The 20568-nt window shown below is 43.8% G+C and overlaps 1 protein-coding gene across 5 annotated transcripts in view; it reads left to right on the forward strand.

Moving 5' to 3' along the window:
- The window catches only part of large2 (LARGE xylosyl- and glucuronyltransferase 2), a 73562-nt gene extending 53351 nt beyond the window's left edge, over positions 1-20211 (forward strand). For all 5 annotated transcript variants that reach the window (XM_028014520.1, XM_028014524.1, XM_028014522.1 and 2 more), the window contains 14 exons: positions 5039-5219; positions 9227-9513; positions 9633-9715; positions 10016-10139; positions 11637-11808; positions 12937-13041; positions 13127-13239; positions 13475-13600; positions 14789-14944; positions 15105-15268; positions 15938-16216; positions 16988-17134; positions 17198-17393; positions 18120-20211. In XM_028014520.1, the coding sequence (XP_027870321.1) occupies positions 5120-5219; positions 9227-9513; positions 9633-9715; positions 10016-10139; positions 11637-11808; positions 12937-13041; positions 13127-13239; positions 13475-13600; positions 14789-14944; positions 15105-15268; positions 15938-16216; positions 16988-17134; positions 17198-17393; positions 18120-18317 (2250 nt within the window). In that variant the 5' untranslated portion in view covers positions 5039-5119 and the 3' untranslated portion in view covers positions 18318-20211. The remainder of the gene's footprint in view (positions 1-5038; positions 5220-9226; positions 9514-9632; positions 9716-10015; positions 10140-11636; positions 11809-12936; positions 13042-13126; positions 13240-13474; positions 13601-14788; positions 14945-15104; positions 15269-15937; positions 16217-16987; positions 17135-17197; positions 17394-18119) is intronic.
- Positions 20212-20568: the final 357 nt, after the last annotated feature.

A 20568-nucleotide genomic window follows, 5' to 3' on the forward strand; every position in this document is an offset into this window, starting at 1 on the left:
CTTCTCTGAAAGTCTTGACCCGTCCCTCGGCGTGACCTCTGAAAGCGGGCCGACTCTTCAGCTTGTCCGGCTTCGTTAGCGGCCTGGAGGACTCGGACCGTCACGGTCGCTTTTAACTCCAGCTGCCTGTGAAATTCATCCTGACGTCTCCGTTCAGATCAAGGCAGATAATTAAGGGTCAGAGAGAGAAAGACCTCGTTGCGGCGCCTCCTGCTGGCACAGAAAGCAATGATCCGAAGACAGGAGGGATGTTCTCAGGGAGTTTAATCTGTAAACGGGTTTTTCTGTGGAAGCAGATCAGAATGTGATGGCGGCCATGTCAGGGGGCGGAGCTCCTCTTCAGAGGTCAGGGAGGTCAACGCAGAGCGTGAGGGCAGTTGATTACGGCTCTGCTCTTTTATCTGCGCTAATGGAAGAAGCGCCTGCTGATTATTCTGCTAATCAGAACCGTCCTCTCCGTGATTAGCTCTGTGCTCAGAGAGCAGCGGCGCCGGGAACGGCTGCGGCGGTTCAGGATCGTTTCATTACCATCCCGTTCGTCTGCTGCTGCAGCTCGGAACGCCGGGAAAATCCCAGGCGGGAAGAGGAAGTGTGTGAGTCCGTCCTCTTCATCGTCTCACCACACACTCTCAGTTGGACTTTGACTGGGCCGTTCCACTCGATTGCTCCGCATGTCTGGCTTTTATGGAAGATGGTTGAAGAGATGACCTCAGACCAGACCATGTGGCAGGGTGATGGCAGCGTCATGCTGTGGGATTCTGGAAGATGGATGGAGGATCCAAATCACAGATTTATTTTTTTCTTATTTTTGAAAAATGGTTAAATATAACCAAAACATTGGTGACCCCGTCCACCGGGTCAGTCAGTCAAAAGGAAACCGTCTGATTGTCAGATCTGTGGAGACGAGATCGAGACTAGGTCCGGTCCGGTCCGGTCTGGCAGAACGTCTGCCTCCCTGCCCACCTGGACCCGGTCCGGTCCAGTCCGGTCCGGCAGAACTTATGCCTCCCTGCCCACCTGGGCCCGGTCCGGTCCAGTACAGTCCGGTCCAGCAGAACTTCTGCCTCCCTTCCCACCTGGACCCGGTCCGGTCCGGTCTGGCAGAACTTCTGCCTCCCTGCCCACCTGGACCCGGTCCAGTCCGGTCCGGTCTGGCAGAACTTCTGCCTCCCTGCCCACCTGGACATTCTTCCTTTGGATCTAAACTCCGGAGAAAACGAACCCACATCAGATTTCCCCTCTGTGTTTTCGTCGTTCCTCTGACCCGACTCTCTCCGGGTTTCTGGGTTTTTCTGAGCTCCGTGTTCTGGAACCGGTCCGGTCGTTTCTGCAGTGTTTCCAGGATTAGTGAACAGAACCCGGCCGCTGCTGCTGCGTTTTAACTTGGCGCCCCGCGGTGCCGTCCTCCGCTCTGCTCAGGTTTTGTCAGCCAGTCGTTTGGGTTTTATGGTCGTAATTAGAGGCGGGTTGTCCGGGTTCTGTCCCGACCCGGTTTATCACCTCCACCGTCTCCTCTCTGCTTATTTAATCTGCTGAACAGAATCTTCCTGTTTATTATCTCCTCCGGTTTATCGCTCCCTCTTTGTTGTCGTCTAATCTTTCTGCCTTCGCTTAATCTTTGCTTTTCCTTTTATCGCCTCTCCTCCTGTCACCTTTCCTGTTCGCTGTATTTATCTCTCCGCTCCCTTTATTCTCTTTTTCTCCACTCTTTGTCCTTTTCTCCTTCCAGTAATTCCAGTCACCTCTTCACCTCTTTCTCCTAATCTTTGCTCTCCATTCGTCTTCTTTTCTTGTCCGTCTCAGCAGCTTTCTTGGCTCCTGACGGCATCCAGCGCATACATCAGCCTCTCTAATTAACTCATAAATCATACTTGGGAAGTTTAAATGAGCGTTGGAGGGCTTTCTGCTCTCGCTTTGAGCCACTAGACAAGCAGATATTTGTGCTGCGTTTAATGCTGCGTCACTCTGAAGGAACTCGTGTTCCTCTTTGTTCTCCAGTTATGACTGATTCCAAACCTTTATGTAACCTTTCATATAAATTAACCATGTTTAGTAAAACAAAATGAACAATTATGATGTAAACACTGACATGTATGAAATGTTAATTAGGCTCAAATTTGCGTAAACATTAGCTCATACAATGATTAAATTTAAGAATCTAATATTTCCAATCTGTGGAGTTTATATCTTTAAATCAAGAGCAATAATAATAATAATATTACTGAAGTAAAAGAGAAAAGTTCAGTAAAACTACTTGTATAAGTAAGTAAAAGTATCCAGTATTACCAACTTGTGAACGTAGATAACAGCACAATTAGCAGAATGGTTTTGTTAAGAACAAGAACAGGCTCTTATCTATAGTTTAAACATCAAACATCCTAAAATTAATCAACAAGCTCAGTGGAAACCGACTCAGCGCTAGCAAGGAGGCTAACATCTACAGACGTCCTTATCTCGGCTCTGGGGGCTCAGCCAACAGAAAACAAACTCCTGGACTGGAGGCTTTATGCAGAATTAAAAATCATTTTAAATACAACAATTGTTATTTTTCCTTTAACCTCCAAAAATCTGATTTCTAATCTGAAATTATCTGCCTGACAGTCCCTAACTTTTTATTTAAGATTTCTTGTTTCTGTAACTTTTTAATCATTTTCTGCATTTAAATCAATAAAGTTTATTTGTAAATCACCTTTCAGGCATTTCAACCTGCTTTAATAATAAAAACACAAAAACTGTCCGACTGTTTTTTGTTTTTTCCAACTCTGTTTCTTCACTACTTTAAAACTCTCATTCCAACATGTTTATATTAAATATGTCCTAAACTCAGGAGATTTAATCCACCTTAATCTGTAATCTGTGGTTCTGTCTCAGAACCGGATCAGTACCGATCCAAGAATCCACCAGAAGACAAATGAAACCCCAAAGTTTCTGTAAAATCGCACAGTACGTGTCTGCTCTGCTGCTGCTGGGGATTCTGGGTAATTTAAGAGGGATTAATAATCCCGCCCCATGACTGGGCCACGATTTACCTGCAGCTTATCTGGATTGTTTACCTTCAACATAGCGACTGTTTCTGGAGCTAAACGCTCGATCTGACGCTCAGCGGGTCATGTGACACTCAGTGACCTGCTCTACGCCGCCCACTGGTGGCAGATCAACCATAGACCTGACCAGTATGACCCTTGACCTCTGGGTCAGAGCCTCAGCGTCTCCTCAGACCCCATCGTCTAACTTATACATGCAAATAAACAAACATTGAATCATTTTTTAATTAAGAAGATCAACATTTTATTTCCTGAAATGCTGCAGCAGCATCATTCCTTCAGTGATTGGCTGTTTGCAGCATTAGCAGCAGCCGCGGCAGCGGCAGCAGCATCATTCCTTCAGTGATTGGCTGTTTGCAGCATTAGCAGCAGCCGCGGCAGCGGCAGCAGCATCATTCCTTCAGTGATTGGCTGTTTGCAGCATTAGCAGCAGCCGCGGCGGCGGCAGCAGCAGCATCATTCCTTCAGTGATTGGCTGTTTGCAGCATTAGCAGCAGCCGCGGCGGCGGCAGCAGCAGCATCATTCCTTCAGTGATTGGCTGTTTGCAGCTGCGGCGGCGGCGGCAGCAGCAGCAGCAGCATCATTCCTTCAGTGATTGGCTGTTTGCAGCATTAGCAGCAGCCGCGGCGGCGGCAGCAGCATCATTCCTTCAGTGATTGGCTGTTTGCAGCATTAGCAGCAGCCGCGGCGGCGGCAGCAGCAGCATCATTCCTTCAGTGATTGGCTGTTTGCAGCATTAGCAGCAGCCGCGGCGGCGGCAGCAGCATCATTCCTTCAGTGATTGGCTGTTTGCAGCATTAGCAGCAGCCGCGGCAGCAGCAGCAGCAGCATCATTCCTTCAGTGATTGGCTGTTTGCAGCATTAGCAGCAGCCGCGGCGGCGGCAGCAGCATCATTCCTTCAGTGATTGGCTGTTTGCAGCATCAGCAGCTTAAAAATCCTGCTAACATCAACATGTGGGAAACTTTCTGTTCGATCTGCTGGTTATTTGTTTAGATTAACTGATTATTGATTGGATAGTAAAAGGGGCTTAATGAGAGATTTTTACAGAATTTGAACCATTTGAGGCTAAAACTGCCAAAAGCTTTGAGGTGATCAGATTTACAGAAAAACAAGATTTTTCATTTTAAATGTTTATATTTAATTACTGCTCTGAATATGTTGTTTTCACTAAATGGCCCTTTTGGAACTCTAACCTCCAGTTAATGATGAATCAATTACTAAATTATCTGAGGATTATTTCATTAATGGTTTCTCTCCTGTGACTCTTTTGCTTTCTCTGATCCTGAATCTCAAATTTCCTTCCAAACTTTCGTTTGAGGTTTTTTTTCCAACATAAACTCTAAACTTTGTTGGTAAATCTCCTGGTTTTGGTTCATGCGTGTAAATGTTGTCGGTTTCTGTCTTTTGGGTGAAAGAGATGTTTAATCCCAGGGATTATTTTGAATTCCCAGCCGAACTGGGAGGAAACGGGTCTGATGAGCCACTTCCTGTGTTCTGACCAGAATTATTAAAAAAGTTTTGGGTTTAGTTTTATTTTCTTTGTCTAACTCAGTTGGTTTAAATGAGTTTTTACAGTCTGTTTGTTTTAGGTAAATATTGTTTCATTTCTCTTACAGTGGTAGTTTTAGTAGTAGTAGTAGTTAGTAGTAGTTAGTTTTGTGATTATGTTTACCTGGATTGGGTTGAATGCTCAACAAAAATGTAAAAAACATTTATCCAAGTAATGTTGAACAATCAGCTGCAGTTTTCTCCCTTCTTCTGTTGCCGCCATTTTGCAGATTATCTTAGATTAGCTGCTTGTGTGGCGAAAAAAAAAAAAAATTCCCATCAGTTTGAAAGTTCAATAAATGGATTAATAAACACAAAAAAGGATAAATATCTGTAATTTCAGCAGGTTTTAGTTTTATAAACACAGTTTAGCTTAAAGCTTCATTCAGTTACTGAAATGTTTGGGTCGTTATCTCTGGTTCTGACCCGTTGTGTCTCCTCAGATGAAAGGATGCTGCAGGGAGCTGAAGACGGACTGAGCCCCACCTGAACCCCCGTCCCGACCCGACCGCCGCCGTCCCATCATGCACCTGCTGTGCCGCGGGCGCCTCAAGCTGCTGGTGGCGTCTCTGACCGCCGTCGTCCTGCTCACCTGGCTCTACCTGCTGGCAGGAAACCTGGAGAGTGAGTAGGAGCGGGAAGTGGTTCTGCCGGGTCGGTTTGGGTCGGACTCGAACTGAGAAAACTTCTTAATATTTTTGGTTTTGCAAAAACTATTTTACTGAACATGATGGCGGTCACATTTCTCCGGGCTTATTGAAGATTTAAAACATGAGAAAGGTTTTGCAGGTTTGCCAGATAAAAAAAAAATCTTATTTTTTTCATCTTGACCATATTATTCTATATTTTTATGTTTTTGGTTCACTCCTGCTTTATTTTGAAAAATTAATTAAAAGGGAACGCCCAAGTCTTCATTTAGTAAAAGTGATTTGATTTTACAAATTAAATCAAATTAAAAAGTAAAACTTGTGTCCCACCTTACATTTTAGGAGTTAGGGCCGCTCAAACTCATTTCAAGGACCACAAACGGCCCCTGAGCCGCACTTTGGACACCTTTGCTTTACTGGAACTGGTCCAGTTTTTAATCCAGCTCAGCTCAGTTTTCTTTAATCTCACCACAAAGTTTGATTCCTCAACTCATTTCTCATCCTGACGCCCAGCAGAACCAATATGGCCGCCCAGCAGTTCTGTCTGTTGACTGGAAGCTCTAAAATCCCACAGTCAGTAAACGCAGCAGCTGCAGATCATACAGATTACCCATAATGCCACAGGGGAATCTGTGTGTTCAGAGCCAGAATTAAAGATGCACTTCTGCATTTTATTTACATCTAGCAGGAAACTAAAACTGGAGCAGCAGCTTTTCCTCTGTGTGGAGAACAAAGTGTTTTTCCTCCCTCAGACGGGGGAGTGAACATTCCCATCATGTGAACATTCCCATCATGTGAACATTCCCATCATGCCATCAGGATCAGGAGGGAGGAGGAGGATGATGATGATGAAGGGAAATGATCCTGCTAGTTGTTCAGTTCAGTCAAAGTCAATAACATTCATTTTAATAATGAATCATTTTCTTTATCGAGTCGTTGCAGCAAGGCGCAAGGCGGAGCCGGCAGGGGGCGAAGGGGGAAAGGAAAACCGGTAACAGGGAACGGAGCAGGACCGAGCCACCAGGCAGCCAGCCAGCCAGCCAGCAGCCAGCCAGGGAGCCAGCCAGGTTAGCAGCCAGCCAGCAGCCAGCAGCAAGAGAGCCAAGTCCAGGCAGCCATGCCAGCCAGAGCCAGCCCAGCTCCATCATCCATATATCCATCCATCATCCATCCATCATCCATCCATCATCCATCCATTATCCATCATCCATCCATTATCCATCCATCCATCATCCATCCATCCATCCATCATCCATATATCCATCCATCATCCATCATCCATCCATCCATCCATCATCCATCCATCATCCATCCATCCATCATCCATCCATCATCCATCCATCCATCCATCCATCCATCATCCATATATCCATCCATCATCCATCCATCCATCATCCATCCATCCATCATCCATATATCCATCCATCATCCATCCATCATCCATCCATCATCCATCCATCCATCCATCATCCATCCATCCATCCATCATCCATCCATCCATCCATCCATCCATCATCCATCCATCCATCGTCCATCCATCATCCATCCATCCATCATCCATCCATCCATCATCCATCCATCCATCCTCCATCCATCATCTCTACGTCCAACTGCCATAAATTCAGAATCTTTTTTACTTAAAATTTGACAGAAAAATAATCAGTCTTGTAAAAATGTTTTCAGCATAAGAACTGGATCTTGTGTTTAATCCGGTTTAATCTGAGAATAATTTCTTTGGGAATATTTTCAGCTGCTGCTTGTTGTTCTGAGTGTTTCAGAACAATGAAAAGCAATCTTTGGAAGGAGGGCGTGTGTGTGTGTGTGTGTGTGTGTGTGTGTGTGTGTGTGTGTGTGTGTGTGTGTGTGTGTGTGTGACGCACTGACCTGCTTCCAGAGTTAAGTCTCACCAGGAAACTGGAGTTTTTCATGTTTTCTGTTTTCTGTCTGCTGATGCTGTTTTTACGGGATGTGACTATTACCTGGAACGCCGTGATTAACACCTTGTTCTGAGCGCTGCTGTCGGTTTTTATGATTACATTTCATATGCGAGAGGAAACGTACCGATGAGTCAGCATCACGCAGAGCGATACATGTGATTCAGTGAGCGGCGATAAGCGGACTGGACAAACAGGACAGGACGCAGCGTTGGCAGATGCTGCACACATTTCCATTTCTGAAGCGCTGCAGTCGGCTCCCAGTGTTCAGGCCACCAGGCGCGATTTGCATTTCTGTGCTTTTGGCAGAAAAACAGCCAAAGTGAATTAGATCTGGCTCCTAACAGACACGCAGTTCATTTATCGTCCTGATTCTGGTTATCTTTGAGTTTTCTCTCAAAGGTCAGAAATGACCTGATTATTCTCCATGACTAAACTCAGATTTTAGCAGTTTAAATGTGGAGATGAGGAAGAAAATGAGTCTTCTTCTGCTGAAAGGCAGAAAAAGGGTTGTTCAATTAATTAAAATCCAGATTTAAGGAACATTTTCCCCAGAAACCTTTGTGAAGTAATGTGGAAACTACCTCAAAGGGTAGAGCTTGAAAGCTGCAGTAGGTAACTTTTATTAAAATATATCCTTTTTACAGTTAAAACTGTTTTGACAGCATAGCATGAGACATAATCTGTGAAAAAATCAATTTCCTCTGTGTTTTTCTACAGCCAGAAAAGCAGAACCAGAGCCAGGAGAAAGGTCTTAGTGCTGTCAATCAATCTGCGGTTCTCTTTCTCTCTGCTCTGAGTCAAACCAACCAAACCCTTAGAGCAACCTGTTCCCCTCCTGGCCTGTGGGGGCGCTGCTCCAAGAACCACTGAAGGAAATGGCATGAAAACTCAAAAAGAAGAAGTGCAAAGAAAACTAGCTTGCCTGCTGTTTCTATTTTGTCGTTGATAAAATGTCACGAGCCGTTTTCCCTCTTAGCGCTACACACGTGCGTTTGTTTTGGTTGTATTTACCCAGAATGCCCTGCGCTGTATTGCACTTCCTGCTTTTGGAGCGGTCTCCGATCTGCACCAGAGTTCACTTCAACCGAACCGAGACCGAGGTTTGTAGACGGACCAGAATCAGTCGATTTCTTCAGTTCCTTTGAACATTGAACCAAATCCTGGTCAGACTCGGTTGTTTTGATTCGTCCACCAGGCCCTCAAGTTTAGATCATATGTTAGATTTTAAAATCTGAATTAGTGTTAAAAACTGATAAAATCATTATAGTTTAACATTCGTGTTGACACTGAGGGTAGAAATGTTGCATTTAATGCTTTTCTCAGAGAAATCTCAGTCCTACCGACTCGTCATTCTGTAGACCTTCTGCTACAACAAGAGAAAAGAGCTTCAGTGAGACCGAAAGGAAGGACGCTACAGACGGAGAGGCCAGCAATAATGTTTGGTTTAGGGACAGAACGATGAGGAGAGTTAAGTTAGAGAGACGATTGGTGGAAAAACCCAAAGAGAAGAAGATGTTAGTCCAGTTTTTAACACCAGCTGCGTCTCATTTTCATCGTTAGTGTGATTTTAGGGTAAACTGTAGGTTATCCTACCTTAACGTTCCTTCAGTTTTGGAGGATTTTCTTTCTTAGCAAAGACCCACCAACGTTTCAGACAGAAGCGAGCCTCCTGGGGAGGAAGAGGAGGAGGAAGTGCGATGAGCCAAATTTGAAGTGTGAGACTCTGGAGAAGGTTTAGCTCACAGATTCACAGTCTGTTTGTGTCACAGACGGGAAAAAACAATGGCGGCGGCGACTCTGATGGAGACGTGATGATTGGAAGCCCAAAGTTCAGCCTCACAGATTCTGGTTCTGATGTTTGGCTGCAAAATAAAACCAGACAAAAAGAAGCATTTTATTCTTCATATTCCACTCTAGTCTGTTAAGTTGTTTTTAGTAGATTTGAAACCATGTTGGTGATGAAAATCCAGTTGTTTTTATTTTATCACAGCTGGTAAACTATCTTAGAGTTTAAGCTAAAGCCGGTTGCCGTGTTGTTCCTCCTAAGATGGCCGCTCCCTCCTCTTGGCGCCCTGCTTGCCCGACACGCCCGCCGCACAGGTTCTGGAGCGAGCCGTCCTGGAGTCCCGGGTCCGAGAGGTGGAGGAGGAGAACCGGCAGATCAAGCTGCAGCTCAGCCAGTCGCAGGGCGCCGCCCAGCTCTCTGACGGTAACTACGGCAACCAGCAGTGGGGCGCATCAGCGGACACGGTGCCGGAGGACGGCGACAACACGGCGGAGGAGAAGAGCAACCACACAGACTGCTCCCGATCGCCGCTGGTCCAGAAGTGTGAGGTCAGGAAGTGTCGCCATGACGAATGTTTACAATAAACCGTCCCAGAAATTATTGCGATAAGCGATAATATTGCTGTTTTGACACCATTTTTAACCAATATGGTTCTGTGTCTCTGCAGCTGATCCATGTAGCCTGTGTTTGTGCCGGTCACAACGCCAGCAGAGACGTGGTCACTCTGGTCAAGTCCGTCCTCTTTCACAGGTGAGTCCGTAGAACCGAACCGGCGGGCGGATGGTTGGTTGGTTGGTTGGTTGGATGGATGGATGGATGGATGGATGGATGGATGGTTGGTTGGTTGGTTGGTTGGTTGGATGGATGGATGGATGGATGGATGGATGGATGGATGGATGAATGGATGAATGGTTGGTTGGATGGTTGGTTGGTTGGTTGGTTGGTTGGTTGGTTGGTTGGATAGATGGATGGATGGATGGATGGATGGATCGATGGATGGATTGATCCCTTTCTCATTCTCGGCTCTCGTTTCCTGTCGTCCGGTTCCAGGAGGAATCCTCTCCACTTCCATTTCATCACCGATTCGGTGGCCAGTCGGATCCTCGGCTCCCTGTTCCGGTCCTGGATGGTTCCGTCTGTTCAAGTCAGCTTCTACGACGCCGAGGAGCTCAAGGTGAGGCGCCGCATCATATCGTATCGCATCGAATCGCATCAGGCGCAGCATTTTCCTGATTTACCTCTGGAGCCGGATTCAGGTTTAGGCTCCGCTCTCGGTTACAGGATACATGACCATATTTGTGGAATCAGTCAGTCTCTGGTTGCCATGGCGATCAGGGTAAGATGGACCTCAATCAGTTTCAGTCATTTGAACATGAGATTAAAATCTGCAGCTTCTAGTTTTGTGGGTTGGAATTTGGAAAGTTTGGATGGTTAATATAATATAATATACTGTAAATGTTCTGGTGTTGTTTTTAATTTGTCACAAAGAGAAGTTACACTGTAAAAACACAAAATCTTACCAAGTATTTTGGTCTAGTTTCTGGTGCAAATGTCTCAGTACAGTTGAAATAAGATAAACGAATTTACAAGTGACATTTCAGCAAGAAATAGGAGCTTGATATTTACTTAATATTGACTTTAAAAAGTTCTAGTTCCACTGGCAGATTATGTCATTTATAACATGGGTAGAAATCTTGTTATAAGTTCAATAATCTGCCAGAGGAACTGTTACGTTTTGATTAATATTAAGGAATTATTGCCCTAAAATAAACTCCTGTGTCTTGCTGATAAATTACTTCTAAGTTAGTTTTGTCTTATTTCAATATTTGCAATAAGCAATAAATCAATTAAATCTCATGATAAATTAAGATGAGTTAATTGATTTTTTCCTCTTTTTCTACCAAACTCTGGATGATGACGTCGTCAGTCTGATGCTTTGGCCTTTTTATGAACAACAGTTTAGTTTACAGAGACTTCATATTTGATTTTATTTGTTATTTTTATTGTTTTGTTGATTTATTTTGGACATTTTAAATGTCTTCCAGTTCTAGTTTTAAACATATTAGAGTTTAAAGTGGATTGATCTCTGAAAACGTGTTCTAGACCATTATCTTCATATTATTGTTTATCACAATAACTTCTGGGACAGTTTATCATCTGTCTGCATGTGTTACAGCGACAGATCCATCCAAGACGTTTGCATTGGAAACCAGATCAGAGTGCGTTGTAACAGGTTGTGTTTTTGCAGTGTAGCTGAGTTGGACTCTTAAAGCCGTCAGAAAGAGGCTGACCAGTAAATCCTCAGTTTGATGCTGATGGATGCGGTCTGAGTGGAATAAAGAGGATCAGGCATGAATCGGTGTTTGTGTTTAACGTTCTCCTCCTGCGCCGCCGCCGCCGCGCCCAACAATCGGCCCTTTGTGCCGTCGCCGTGCCGACCTGCAGCCGCTCCTCACTCTCCATTAAGTGGAGGAAAACGGCGGCGACTGTAAGCCGCTTATGTTTACAGATGATGCACTTACGCAGATCCAATTACTCTGAATTGAGAGAATTAATTAAAGGACACTGTTTGCAGATTGATGTTTAGTGTTTGCCAGAAAACTGCTGAAAGCGTCTTTGTGCGAACCGACCAATCAGAGCAGAGATAATCTCCGTCTGCTTGCCGTTTCAGTCCGAAGTTTCCTGGATCCCCAACAAGCATTACTCAGGTATTTACGGCTTGATGAAGCTGACGCTAACCAAAGCTTTACCGGCCGACCTGGCGAAGGTCATCGTCCTGGATACGGACATCACCTTCGCCACCGACATCGCCGAGCTGTGGGGCATCTTCAAGAAGTTCACTGGTGAGAATGGGCTTCGCTTCATGAACACAAACCTGCTCACTTCCTGTTCAGAAAGTTTCCAATCTGCATAAAAAGACAGGTTTATATGGAGCTAAATTAGTGTCAAAAACATTCACAGCAAGACTTGTAAGTGTAAAACATTACTTATAAATGCATACATCAACATCAAAATCTTACCAAGTCATTTGGTCTAATTTCTTGTTCATATTTCTTGGTACACTTGAAATAAGACAAAATAATTTAAAAGTAACTTTTCAGCAGGATATAGGCTTGTTTTACGTTAATTTGTGTTTTATTGGCGCATAAATTAACTTATAACATGGGAAAATGTCTTGTTACAGGTGAGATAATCTGCCAGTGGAACTAGAACTTTTTCATCAATCTTAAGGAATTATTTGCTTAAAGCAAATAAAAAATAAATCTTACTGAAAAGTTACTTTTAAGTTATTTCAAGCATAGTTAAAATATTTTCACTAGAAACTAGAGCAAAATTACTTGGTAAGATCTTAGTTTTTCCAGTGTAAACAGTTTCTCAAATGTACACAAAATCAGAGAATTATAATTATAATGCTGCGTTTAAGGCAGAAGAAAAGCTGGGATATCTGAGCGTCACCAAATTTCTGACTTGGTCCAGTTGCTCAAAACCACAAAGATAAAGTCAAGTTACTGGATTCAGCTGGTCTGAAGTGTTTCTGCTGATCTGATGTTTAGTTTTTACGTCAGTCTGATCATTTGTTCAGAAGATGATTCTGATACTGAGACTTTCTCCTTCGATCCTCCTGACCTTTAACATCCTAACTGATCTGTTCAGAAAATGGCTGCTGCTCTGTAATCTAACAGAAAATAAAATGTTCCATGAAAACATCCAGGATGTAAACGGTTTCTCTGCTGCAGGCAGAGCCGATCACTTTCTTCTCTCCCTGATTGATCAGCAGCAGCTCATTTTTTCTGTGTAGTTCAGCCGAGTTTATCAGATTACTGGGGATCTGACTAGGTCAGCCTCCATCTCAACATGATAAAGACAAGAAGTTGACTTGATAAAAATCAACTTCCCTTAAATTCCCTCAGGCTGGTTTTTCAACCAAAAGAGTTTAAGTTTGTCGACTGAAGTTTTTCTCCTGTCTCCAGATAAGCAGGTGATCGGTCTGGTGGAGAACCAGAGCGACTGGTACCTGGGCAACCTGTGGAAGAACCACAAGCCCTGGCCGGCGCTGGGGCGGGGCTTCAACACGGGTAGGCAGCAGTTTTGTTTCCTGTATGTTTGGTGAACGTTTTAACGGTCCTCCGGGTTTCATTTCCTCCTCTGCTGCCGCTGCAGGCGTCATCCTGCTCTACCTGGAGCGACTCCGGAGAATCAGCTGGGAACAGATGTGGCGCCTGACGGCAGAGCGGGAGCTGATGAGCATGCTCAGTACGTCGCTGGCGGACCAGGTGAGACGACCTCCGAATCAGAATATTCTAACTGGCAGCTGAGGCCTGACCTGAAGGAAAAGGTTTCTCTTCTAGATGTTTTTATCAGAGCGTTACTTTCTCTGTAAAGCAGCGATGACTCAGAACGCTCGATCATCCAGTTCTGCTCTGGCAGCAGGAGCGTGTGGCTGACACCGTGTGTGTGTGTGTGTGTGTGTGTGTGTGTGTGTGTGTGTGTGTGTGTGTGTGTGTGTAGGACATCTTCAATGCCTTCATCAAGCAGAACCCGGTCCTGGTGCACCAGCTGCCCTGCTTCTGGAACGTCCAGCTGTCGGATCACACTCGCTCTGAGCAATGCTACACCGAGGTGTCCGACCTCAAGGTACGGTACCGAACCGGACCGGACCGCCGTCGGCCTTCCTCTGGTTGGGTTCAATGACCGTGTGCAAGAAGAACCCAGAATGAAACCTTTTAAAGGGAACACATGCAACACTCACATTTTGCATGTTTTTTTTCTACTGCTTCTAAAAACAGCCAAAGTGCTTAAAAATCCCCCAGATGTGTGAACCGTTTAAAAAAACCTCCATAATGTAACGACATAAATCAGCAGGCACCGCGGCGTCACCTAGCAACCCCAGCAGAGTTGAACCCGTTACCTAGCAACCCAATCGGAACTCCAGCTGGTTTTACTGCTGTATGGCTTCTACAAAGTGTTTTGTTGTTGACATCCATAAACCACTTTCCACATTCTTGCTGGTTGTGCAGGAGGCTCCACTTCTGCTTTTCCAATCTGTACGGATGTATAATTTTGCTTCTGTTTGTGGACATTTAAATGTGTGAGTAGAAACATTGGTTTTGGGGGCGTGGCCAGCAGCAGCTTATTTGGATTTAAAGTGACAGAGGCCCTAAAACAGCTCAGAACTGAGCACACTGAAATTAAATGATCTAAGAGGATTTTGTGGAAAAAATGTAATGAACATGTTTTGTATAGGCCACAGATATGATAGGTCACCTTCATATCAAACTATAGATTTGCTTGATCTATAGCTGAAGAGATTGATCAGATTAATCGTAATGAATCGATTATTGAAATAATCATCTATTAATTTAGTAATCAATTAATCATTAACTGGAACAGAAAAAAATGCCACCTACTGAGATGTAATTAATTATGCTAATTACAGGTCAGCTGTAATTAACATAAAGCATTTAGGATAAAAACAGTTTGTCAGTAAATACATTTAACCAAAACGTCTTTGTAGTTTTAGTTCAAATTCAGTGAAGGAATGCTGTTATTGCATTTTATTCAATTAAATGTTTATTTTCTTATTTAAAAAATTAACTGTATTATTTTTTTTCATCTTTTCATGAATTTCTAATATTGGTTAAATGAAAAATATGTAAAAGTGCCAATTTTTAATCAGATTAATGGTCAGAATTATGAATGGGAAAATCAATTACTAAAATAATTGTTAGCTGCAGCCGCAGCTTGATCTGATATTTTGTGTTTCTCTAATCCAGTGTGAGAAACAACCTGTTGTTGTTGTTGTTGTTGTTGTTGTGTTTTCAGGTGATCCACTGGAACTCTCCAAAGAAACTGCGAGTGAAGAACAAACACGTGGAGTTTTTCAGGAACCTCTACCTGACCTTCCTGGAGTACGACGGCAACCTGCTGCGGAGGGAGCTGTTCGGCTGCCCGAGCCAGGCCAGTCCGGAGAGCGTCCGGGTACGGCACACACACACACACACACACACACACACACGAATAAACACAGGAGCTCGTTACGTCTCAATAATCCATTCCATCATGAAAATTAATCACCCTGCGTTTGTTTAAGTATAAAAAAGGCAAAGAGTCTGTTAGAAGCTGTAGTTCCTCTCCTCAGCTGCAGGCGGCGCTGGAGGAGCTGGACGAAGACGATCAGTGCTATGACTTCCGGCGTGAGCGGCTGACGGTGCACCGGGTCCACCTGTACTTCCTGCAGTACGACTACACGCCTGCTGAGGACGACACCGACGTCACGCTGGTGGCTCAGCTGTCCATGGACAGGTGGGGGAAGGAAAACTCAGATAAAATCATCAGTTTTTAGTTTTGATCGGCATTGTGTTTGCTAAAATTAACCACAGAGGGAAGAACAAGACTGGGCCCAGAGCAGAACCTGGAGGAACTCCTTATGTTCACATGAATAAAACTGAGAACTGAATAAAAATACTTATTTAGTAAATGTAACATGAAATAAATATATAATTCATTAAATATTTAAAATAATTTATTTAATGAACAGCTAATTTATTAAATATAACTCCACCCACCTTTTCACCTCGCCCACTGTTTTGCTTCTCCGGTAGCCCCACCCCCAATTTTTTATTTTTTATATTATTGCTACAGTATGTCTTTTATTTGTATTATTATCATTTTCTTGGTATTTTACTGCAACTTTTATTTTTTGTACTCAAACTTCATTTTGTTTCTGTTGTCATTCCTCTGTCTATGATGTTGTACTTATTGTGAAGCTCAGACCTTGTAAATATTCTATATAAATAACTTTTGACTTGACTTGAATGACTTATTTAACAAATTAACCATCTATGAAATCAATTATTTATTTCATGACACATTAAGATAATGATGTATTTATTTATTGAATTTTGTCCCTTCTAGCCCTCCGTAGAGTTTGATTCCTGCTGCTCTAAGCTCTTTTCCTCCTGTGTCGGTCAGGCTGCAGATGCTGGAAGCCATCTGTAAGCACTGGGAGGGCCCCATCAGCCTGGCGCTCTACATGTCCGACGCCGAGGCGCAGCAGTTCCTGCGCTACGCTCAGGCCTCCGAGGTCCTCAAGAACCGCAAGAACGTCGGCTACCACATCGTCTACAAAGAAGGCCAGTTCTACCCGGTCAACCTGGTGAGGAACGTGGCCCTGAGGAACGCCAACACGCCCTACGTGTTCCTGACAGACGTGGACTTCCTGCCGATGTACGGTCTCTACGACTACCTCAGGTGAGAACAGCGATCCTGCAGGTTTGGTTACAAAACATTTAGCTGATCCTGGTGTCTGTGGTTTCTACGCTAAATAAGAAGATATGTGTGCTAATCAAAAACATTATTTTCGCTAATGCTAATGTGCTAAACCAACATCATGCATATTGGAAGCTAATGCTAAATCTTAGAACTAACACGGCAATTAGTGGATGCTAAGGCTGAAGCACTAAACAAACATGGTATGTAGCGGATGCTAATGCTAAATCTCTGAACTAACACAGCATTTAGTGGATGCTAACCTGCTAAACAAACATGGTATGTAGCGGATGCTAATGCTAAATCTCTGAACTAACACAGCATTTAGTGGATGCTAACCTGCTAAACAAACATGGTATGTAGCGGATGCTAATGCTAAATCTCTGAACTAACACGGCATTTAGTGGATGCTAACCTGCTAAACAAACAGGATATTTAGTGGAAACTTATGCTAATTTGTTAACCAACATGGTGATTAGCTAAGCAACAACACTAACGCGTTAAACCAACATGGTATTTAGCAGAAGCTAACGCTAAGGTGCTTAACTAGCTGCTAACCAATTGCTAATGCTACATATATGCAATAAAATGCCAGTCAGATTTTTTTCCCTCACAGTTGACCTTTGACCTCTCCATTCTTTGTCACTTAAGAAATCTGCTGAGTATTAAATACTTAATGCTCCAGCTGTTTCTCAGCCAAATCGTCACCTGGGAATCGAAACCCAACGACCTTAAATGTTTTGGGTCTTTCAGAAAGTCGATCGTCCAGCTGGATGTGGCTCATACCAAGAAGGCTCTGGTGGTCCCGGCCTTCGAGACGCTGCGCTACCGTCTGTCCTTCCCCAAATCCAAAGCCGAGCTCCTCTCCATGCTGGACATGGGGACTCTCTACACCTTCAGGTACCAGAACCAGAACCTTCCAGATGAGCGGAGCACCCAGCTAACAGCGCCCCCTGTCTGCAGGTACCACGTGTGGCCGAAGGGTCACGCTCCCACCAACTATGCTAAGTGGCGAACGGCGACCACGCCCTACAAGGTGGAGTGGGAGTCGGACTTCGAGCCGTACGTGGTGGTGAGGCGGGACTGCCCCGAGTACGACCAGCGCTTCGTGGGCTTTGGCTGGAACAAGGTGTCCCACATCATGGAGCTGGACGCTCAGGTGCGCCACCGCCTGGAACCAAACGGGACTGAACTTAGTAAACAAAATGGAATCCACAAGAAAACAGGGATAATTATGGAAGAGCGCTCACGTTTACTTTTAGCAAGTTTTTTATGTGATAAACATTTTGATCTTCACTTTAACCTTAAAGTATTTTTAAAATGGAGATTTTGAAAATAATGTTTGAGTTTTTAAAAAAATTATGTGGAAGCAAATGTTCTGTTAAACCAACAAATTAAAACAGGTTTGGCAGAAGCTAATGCTAAAGCGCTAACGCAACGTGGTATTCATAAAGAAATAACAGTAATATAGTTATATATAGTATATATATGTTATATATATATAACTAAATATTTAGTGAAAAATGACACTAATTGACTAAACCAACACAGTAATTAGCAAAAGCTGATGCTAAAGCACTAAATTAATACATTTAACAGAAGATAACACTAAAGCGCCACACGAGCACAATAATTAGCATAAGCTGATGCTAATGCGAAATCAGTAAACCAACATGGTTAGCATAGATAGAATGTTGACCTCCAGCTACTGATTTAATTTTTTCCTCCATTTACATCATAATTTCCATTTTGGGTTCATAAATGTAGTTAAAGTTTTTCTATTCAGTAAAACTGGAATAGAAACCGTGGAATAATAATCCGGTTTCAGAACCTTGCAGGTAAACATCCTGAGCTTTGACTCCGGTTCTCCGTTTTTCTCCTGCAGGAGTTCGACCTCATGGTCCTTCCCAACGCCTTCATGATCCACATGCCGCACGCTCCCAGCTTTGACATCTCCAAGTTTCGCTCCAGCTCCAGCTACCGCAACTGTCTGAACACGCTGAAGGACGAGTTCCACCAGGATCTGTCCAGGAAGTACGGCGCCGCCGCCCTCAAGTACCTGACGGCCCAGAGGAACATGTGAGCTCCAGACGGAGCGCTGAGGCCCGGAGCGCGTCTGGCGGAACCGTGAAGCTTTATGGCCCGTCGGAGCGGCGGCGGCGGCGAAGGAAAACAGGAACCATAACGGTTTTCACTTTGTTCTGACAATCAGGGCTTTTCCCACTGGGAGCCAGTCCGGACCCGGCGCTCCGGGTCGAGGGAAACCAGTCGAGCTGGAGAACGATTCAAGCCTTATCAACTTCACGACATTTACAAAGATATTTAATAACACTTTTTTTGTTTTTTAAGGCATAAATCTGAACCAATGATAGCGAAACATTTGCATTTACAGAGTTTTGATTACGGCTTTATATTTCTGGACGGGTTTAAGGGAAAAGAACCCGACGGTTTCCGGATCAGATCACGTTTCCGTGTGCTTTAAGTGTGTGTGCGATCTGTCGCCGCAGCGACGCCACTCGGAGTCACGTCTGCTTCGTTCTGCATGTAAACCGCTGCACCAGGTCCTCATCTCATCGCTCGGGTTTCACAGCGGCAAAGAAGTTCTGACCGGACCGACCGGGACCAACAGGAAGCTGGACTTTACGTCTGAGTCACTGGATGTCTGCGCCGTCTACTGACCGTTTTCACTCGTCATCCTGCTGAGTTTTACTCATCCAGCTGAAATTAACTCGTTTTTCCTGCTGCTGCGTCAAAATTCTTCATATTTAAGGAAATTCTGTGTTTTTTAGATCCAAACACTGAAAAAACACAAAACTTTACCAAGTAACTTTGGTCGAGTTTCTGGTGCAAATATCCTAGTAAACGTTTCAGCAAGACACGGAGGCTTGTTTTAATAAATAATTCCTTAATTTTGTTCCAGTGGCAGATAAATGAACTTAAAATGCTGTGAAACAAGATGGCCGCCATGGGCATGATGACATCACTCTGAACGATGGAGACCCAAGAACATCATTGGTGGGTAAAAGAAATAAAATCAAGTTATGGCCCAGTCCTAGATTCAACTAAGGTCAAAGGTCATGATTCAACGATGACAGAGAGAAACTGGTCAAAGATGGCCGCCGCGGGAGGAATCCAAGACCAGAACCGGCGCTGACCCGTCTCAGAGATCACCCCGATGCTCTCCACGGTGGTGGCAGCATGATGCACTGGGAAAATAATAACAAACATTTTAGTAATTCCTCCTCTGATTGGCTCAAAAAAATTATAAAAAAAAAAAAAGACATTTTAGGAAAGTTGATGAAATCGTTCTGAAAATATTCAGTTTTCTCTTCGATCCGAAACATTTAAACAAAACAGGAAATAAATTTGTGTGAAGGGAAACTTTTAGGTCCCACCTGATCGCCTGACTATAAAAAAAAACTATTTGAATTCATTAATCTATAATTAATCATAATCAGGGTAAAAATGAAGAATTCATAAACAAACGAGCAGCAAGAAAAACATCTTAATTCCAGCTAGATTTCCTGTTTTTATTTAATTTTTTATGAAAGTATTTAACGTTCAGATTTTCTCCTCTGGACTTCGGTTTAATTAAAATTGTTATTTTATTTTTTTAATCTTTGTTTTGTTTTGAACCGTTTCGTTTTTACGCCGCCGCCATGTTGAGGGAAGCGTCGTCGCTGCGGCTCCCCGGCGGAGGAAACGTCCCGGTACCAAACGTCGGATCGCGTCTGGCGCAGAGCGACTGGACCGTTGCCATGGAGACCGTCGCGGCTCCGTCCACGCCGCCTCCAGCCTCTTGTTGTTGATTGTGGTAAATGCTAGTGCCTTTTGCTGTATTGTGAAACTGGATATTGATTGTACAGTCGTACGGACGGCGCGGCCTGGAACCGACAGGCTCTATTTATTATTGTTGACTCAAATCAATCATATTTTTCTATGTAAGTGCTTTAAATAAATTTGCCCTTTTCTAATTACTCCGCCTGCTGCGTGTTTTCTGCAAAGAGCTAATTTTATTTTCTGGATTACCCTGTGAAATTATTTATATTCCTCCCTCTGCAGGCTGAATGTCGGGGGAGATCCAACGTTTATATTTATCGGGGTCAGCGGTTTGAAGCCAAGCGACGCTTCCATGTGTGTAATTGGTCCAGTAAGAAACTTTTAATAGAAACACATTGTTTTGGAGAAATGGGTCCCCTGGCTTCTCCTCCTGTTTAAATGCTAATCACTGAAATAATTGGAGAAATAGTTTCACTGAACTTTTCTCCAGAGTTGGCTTCACTCACAGAGGAAAGAAATAAAAAACTGAAAAACAACAGAAAGGAAAGGAAGAC

Source organism: Xiphophorus couchianus, chromosome 4, assembly GCF_001444195.1.
Source record: "Xiphophorus couchianus chromosome 4, X_couchianus-1.0, whole genome shotgun sequence".
Lineage (NCBI taxonomy): Eukaryota > Metazoa > Chordata > Actinopteri > Cyprinodontiformes > Poeciliidae > Xiphophorus > Xiphophorus couchianus.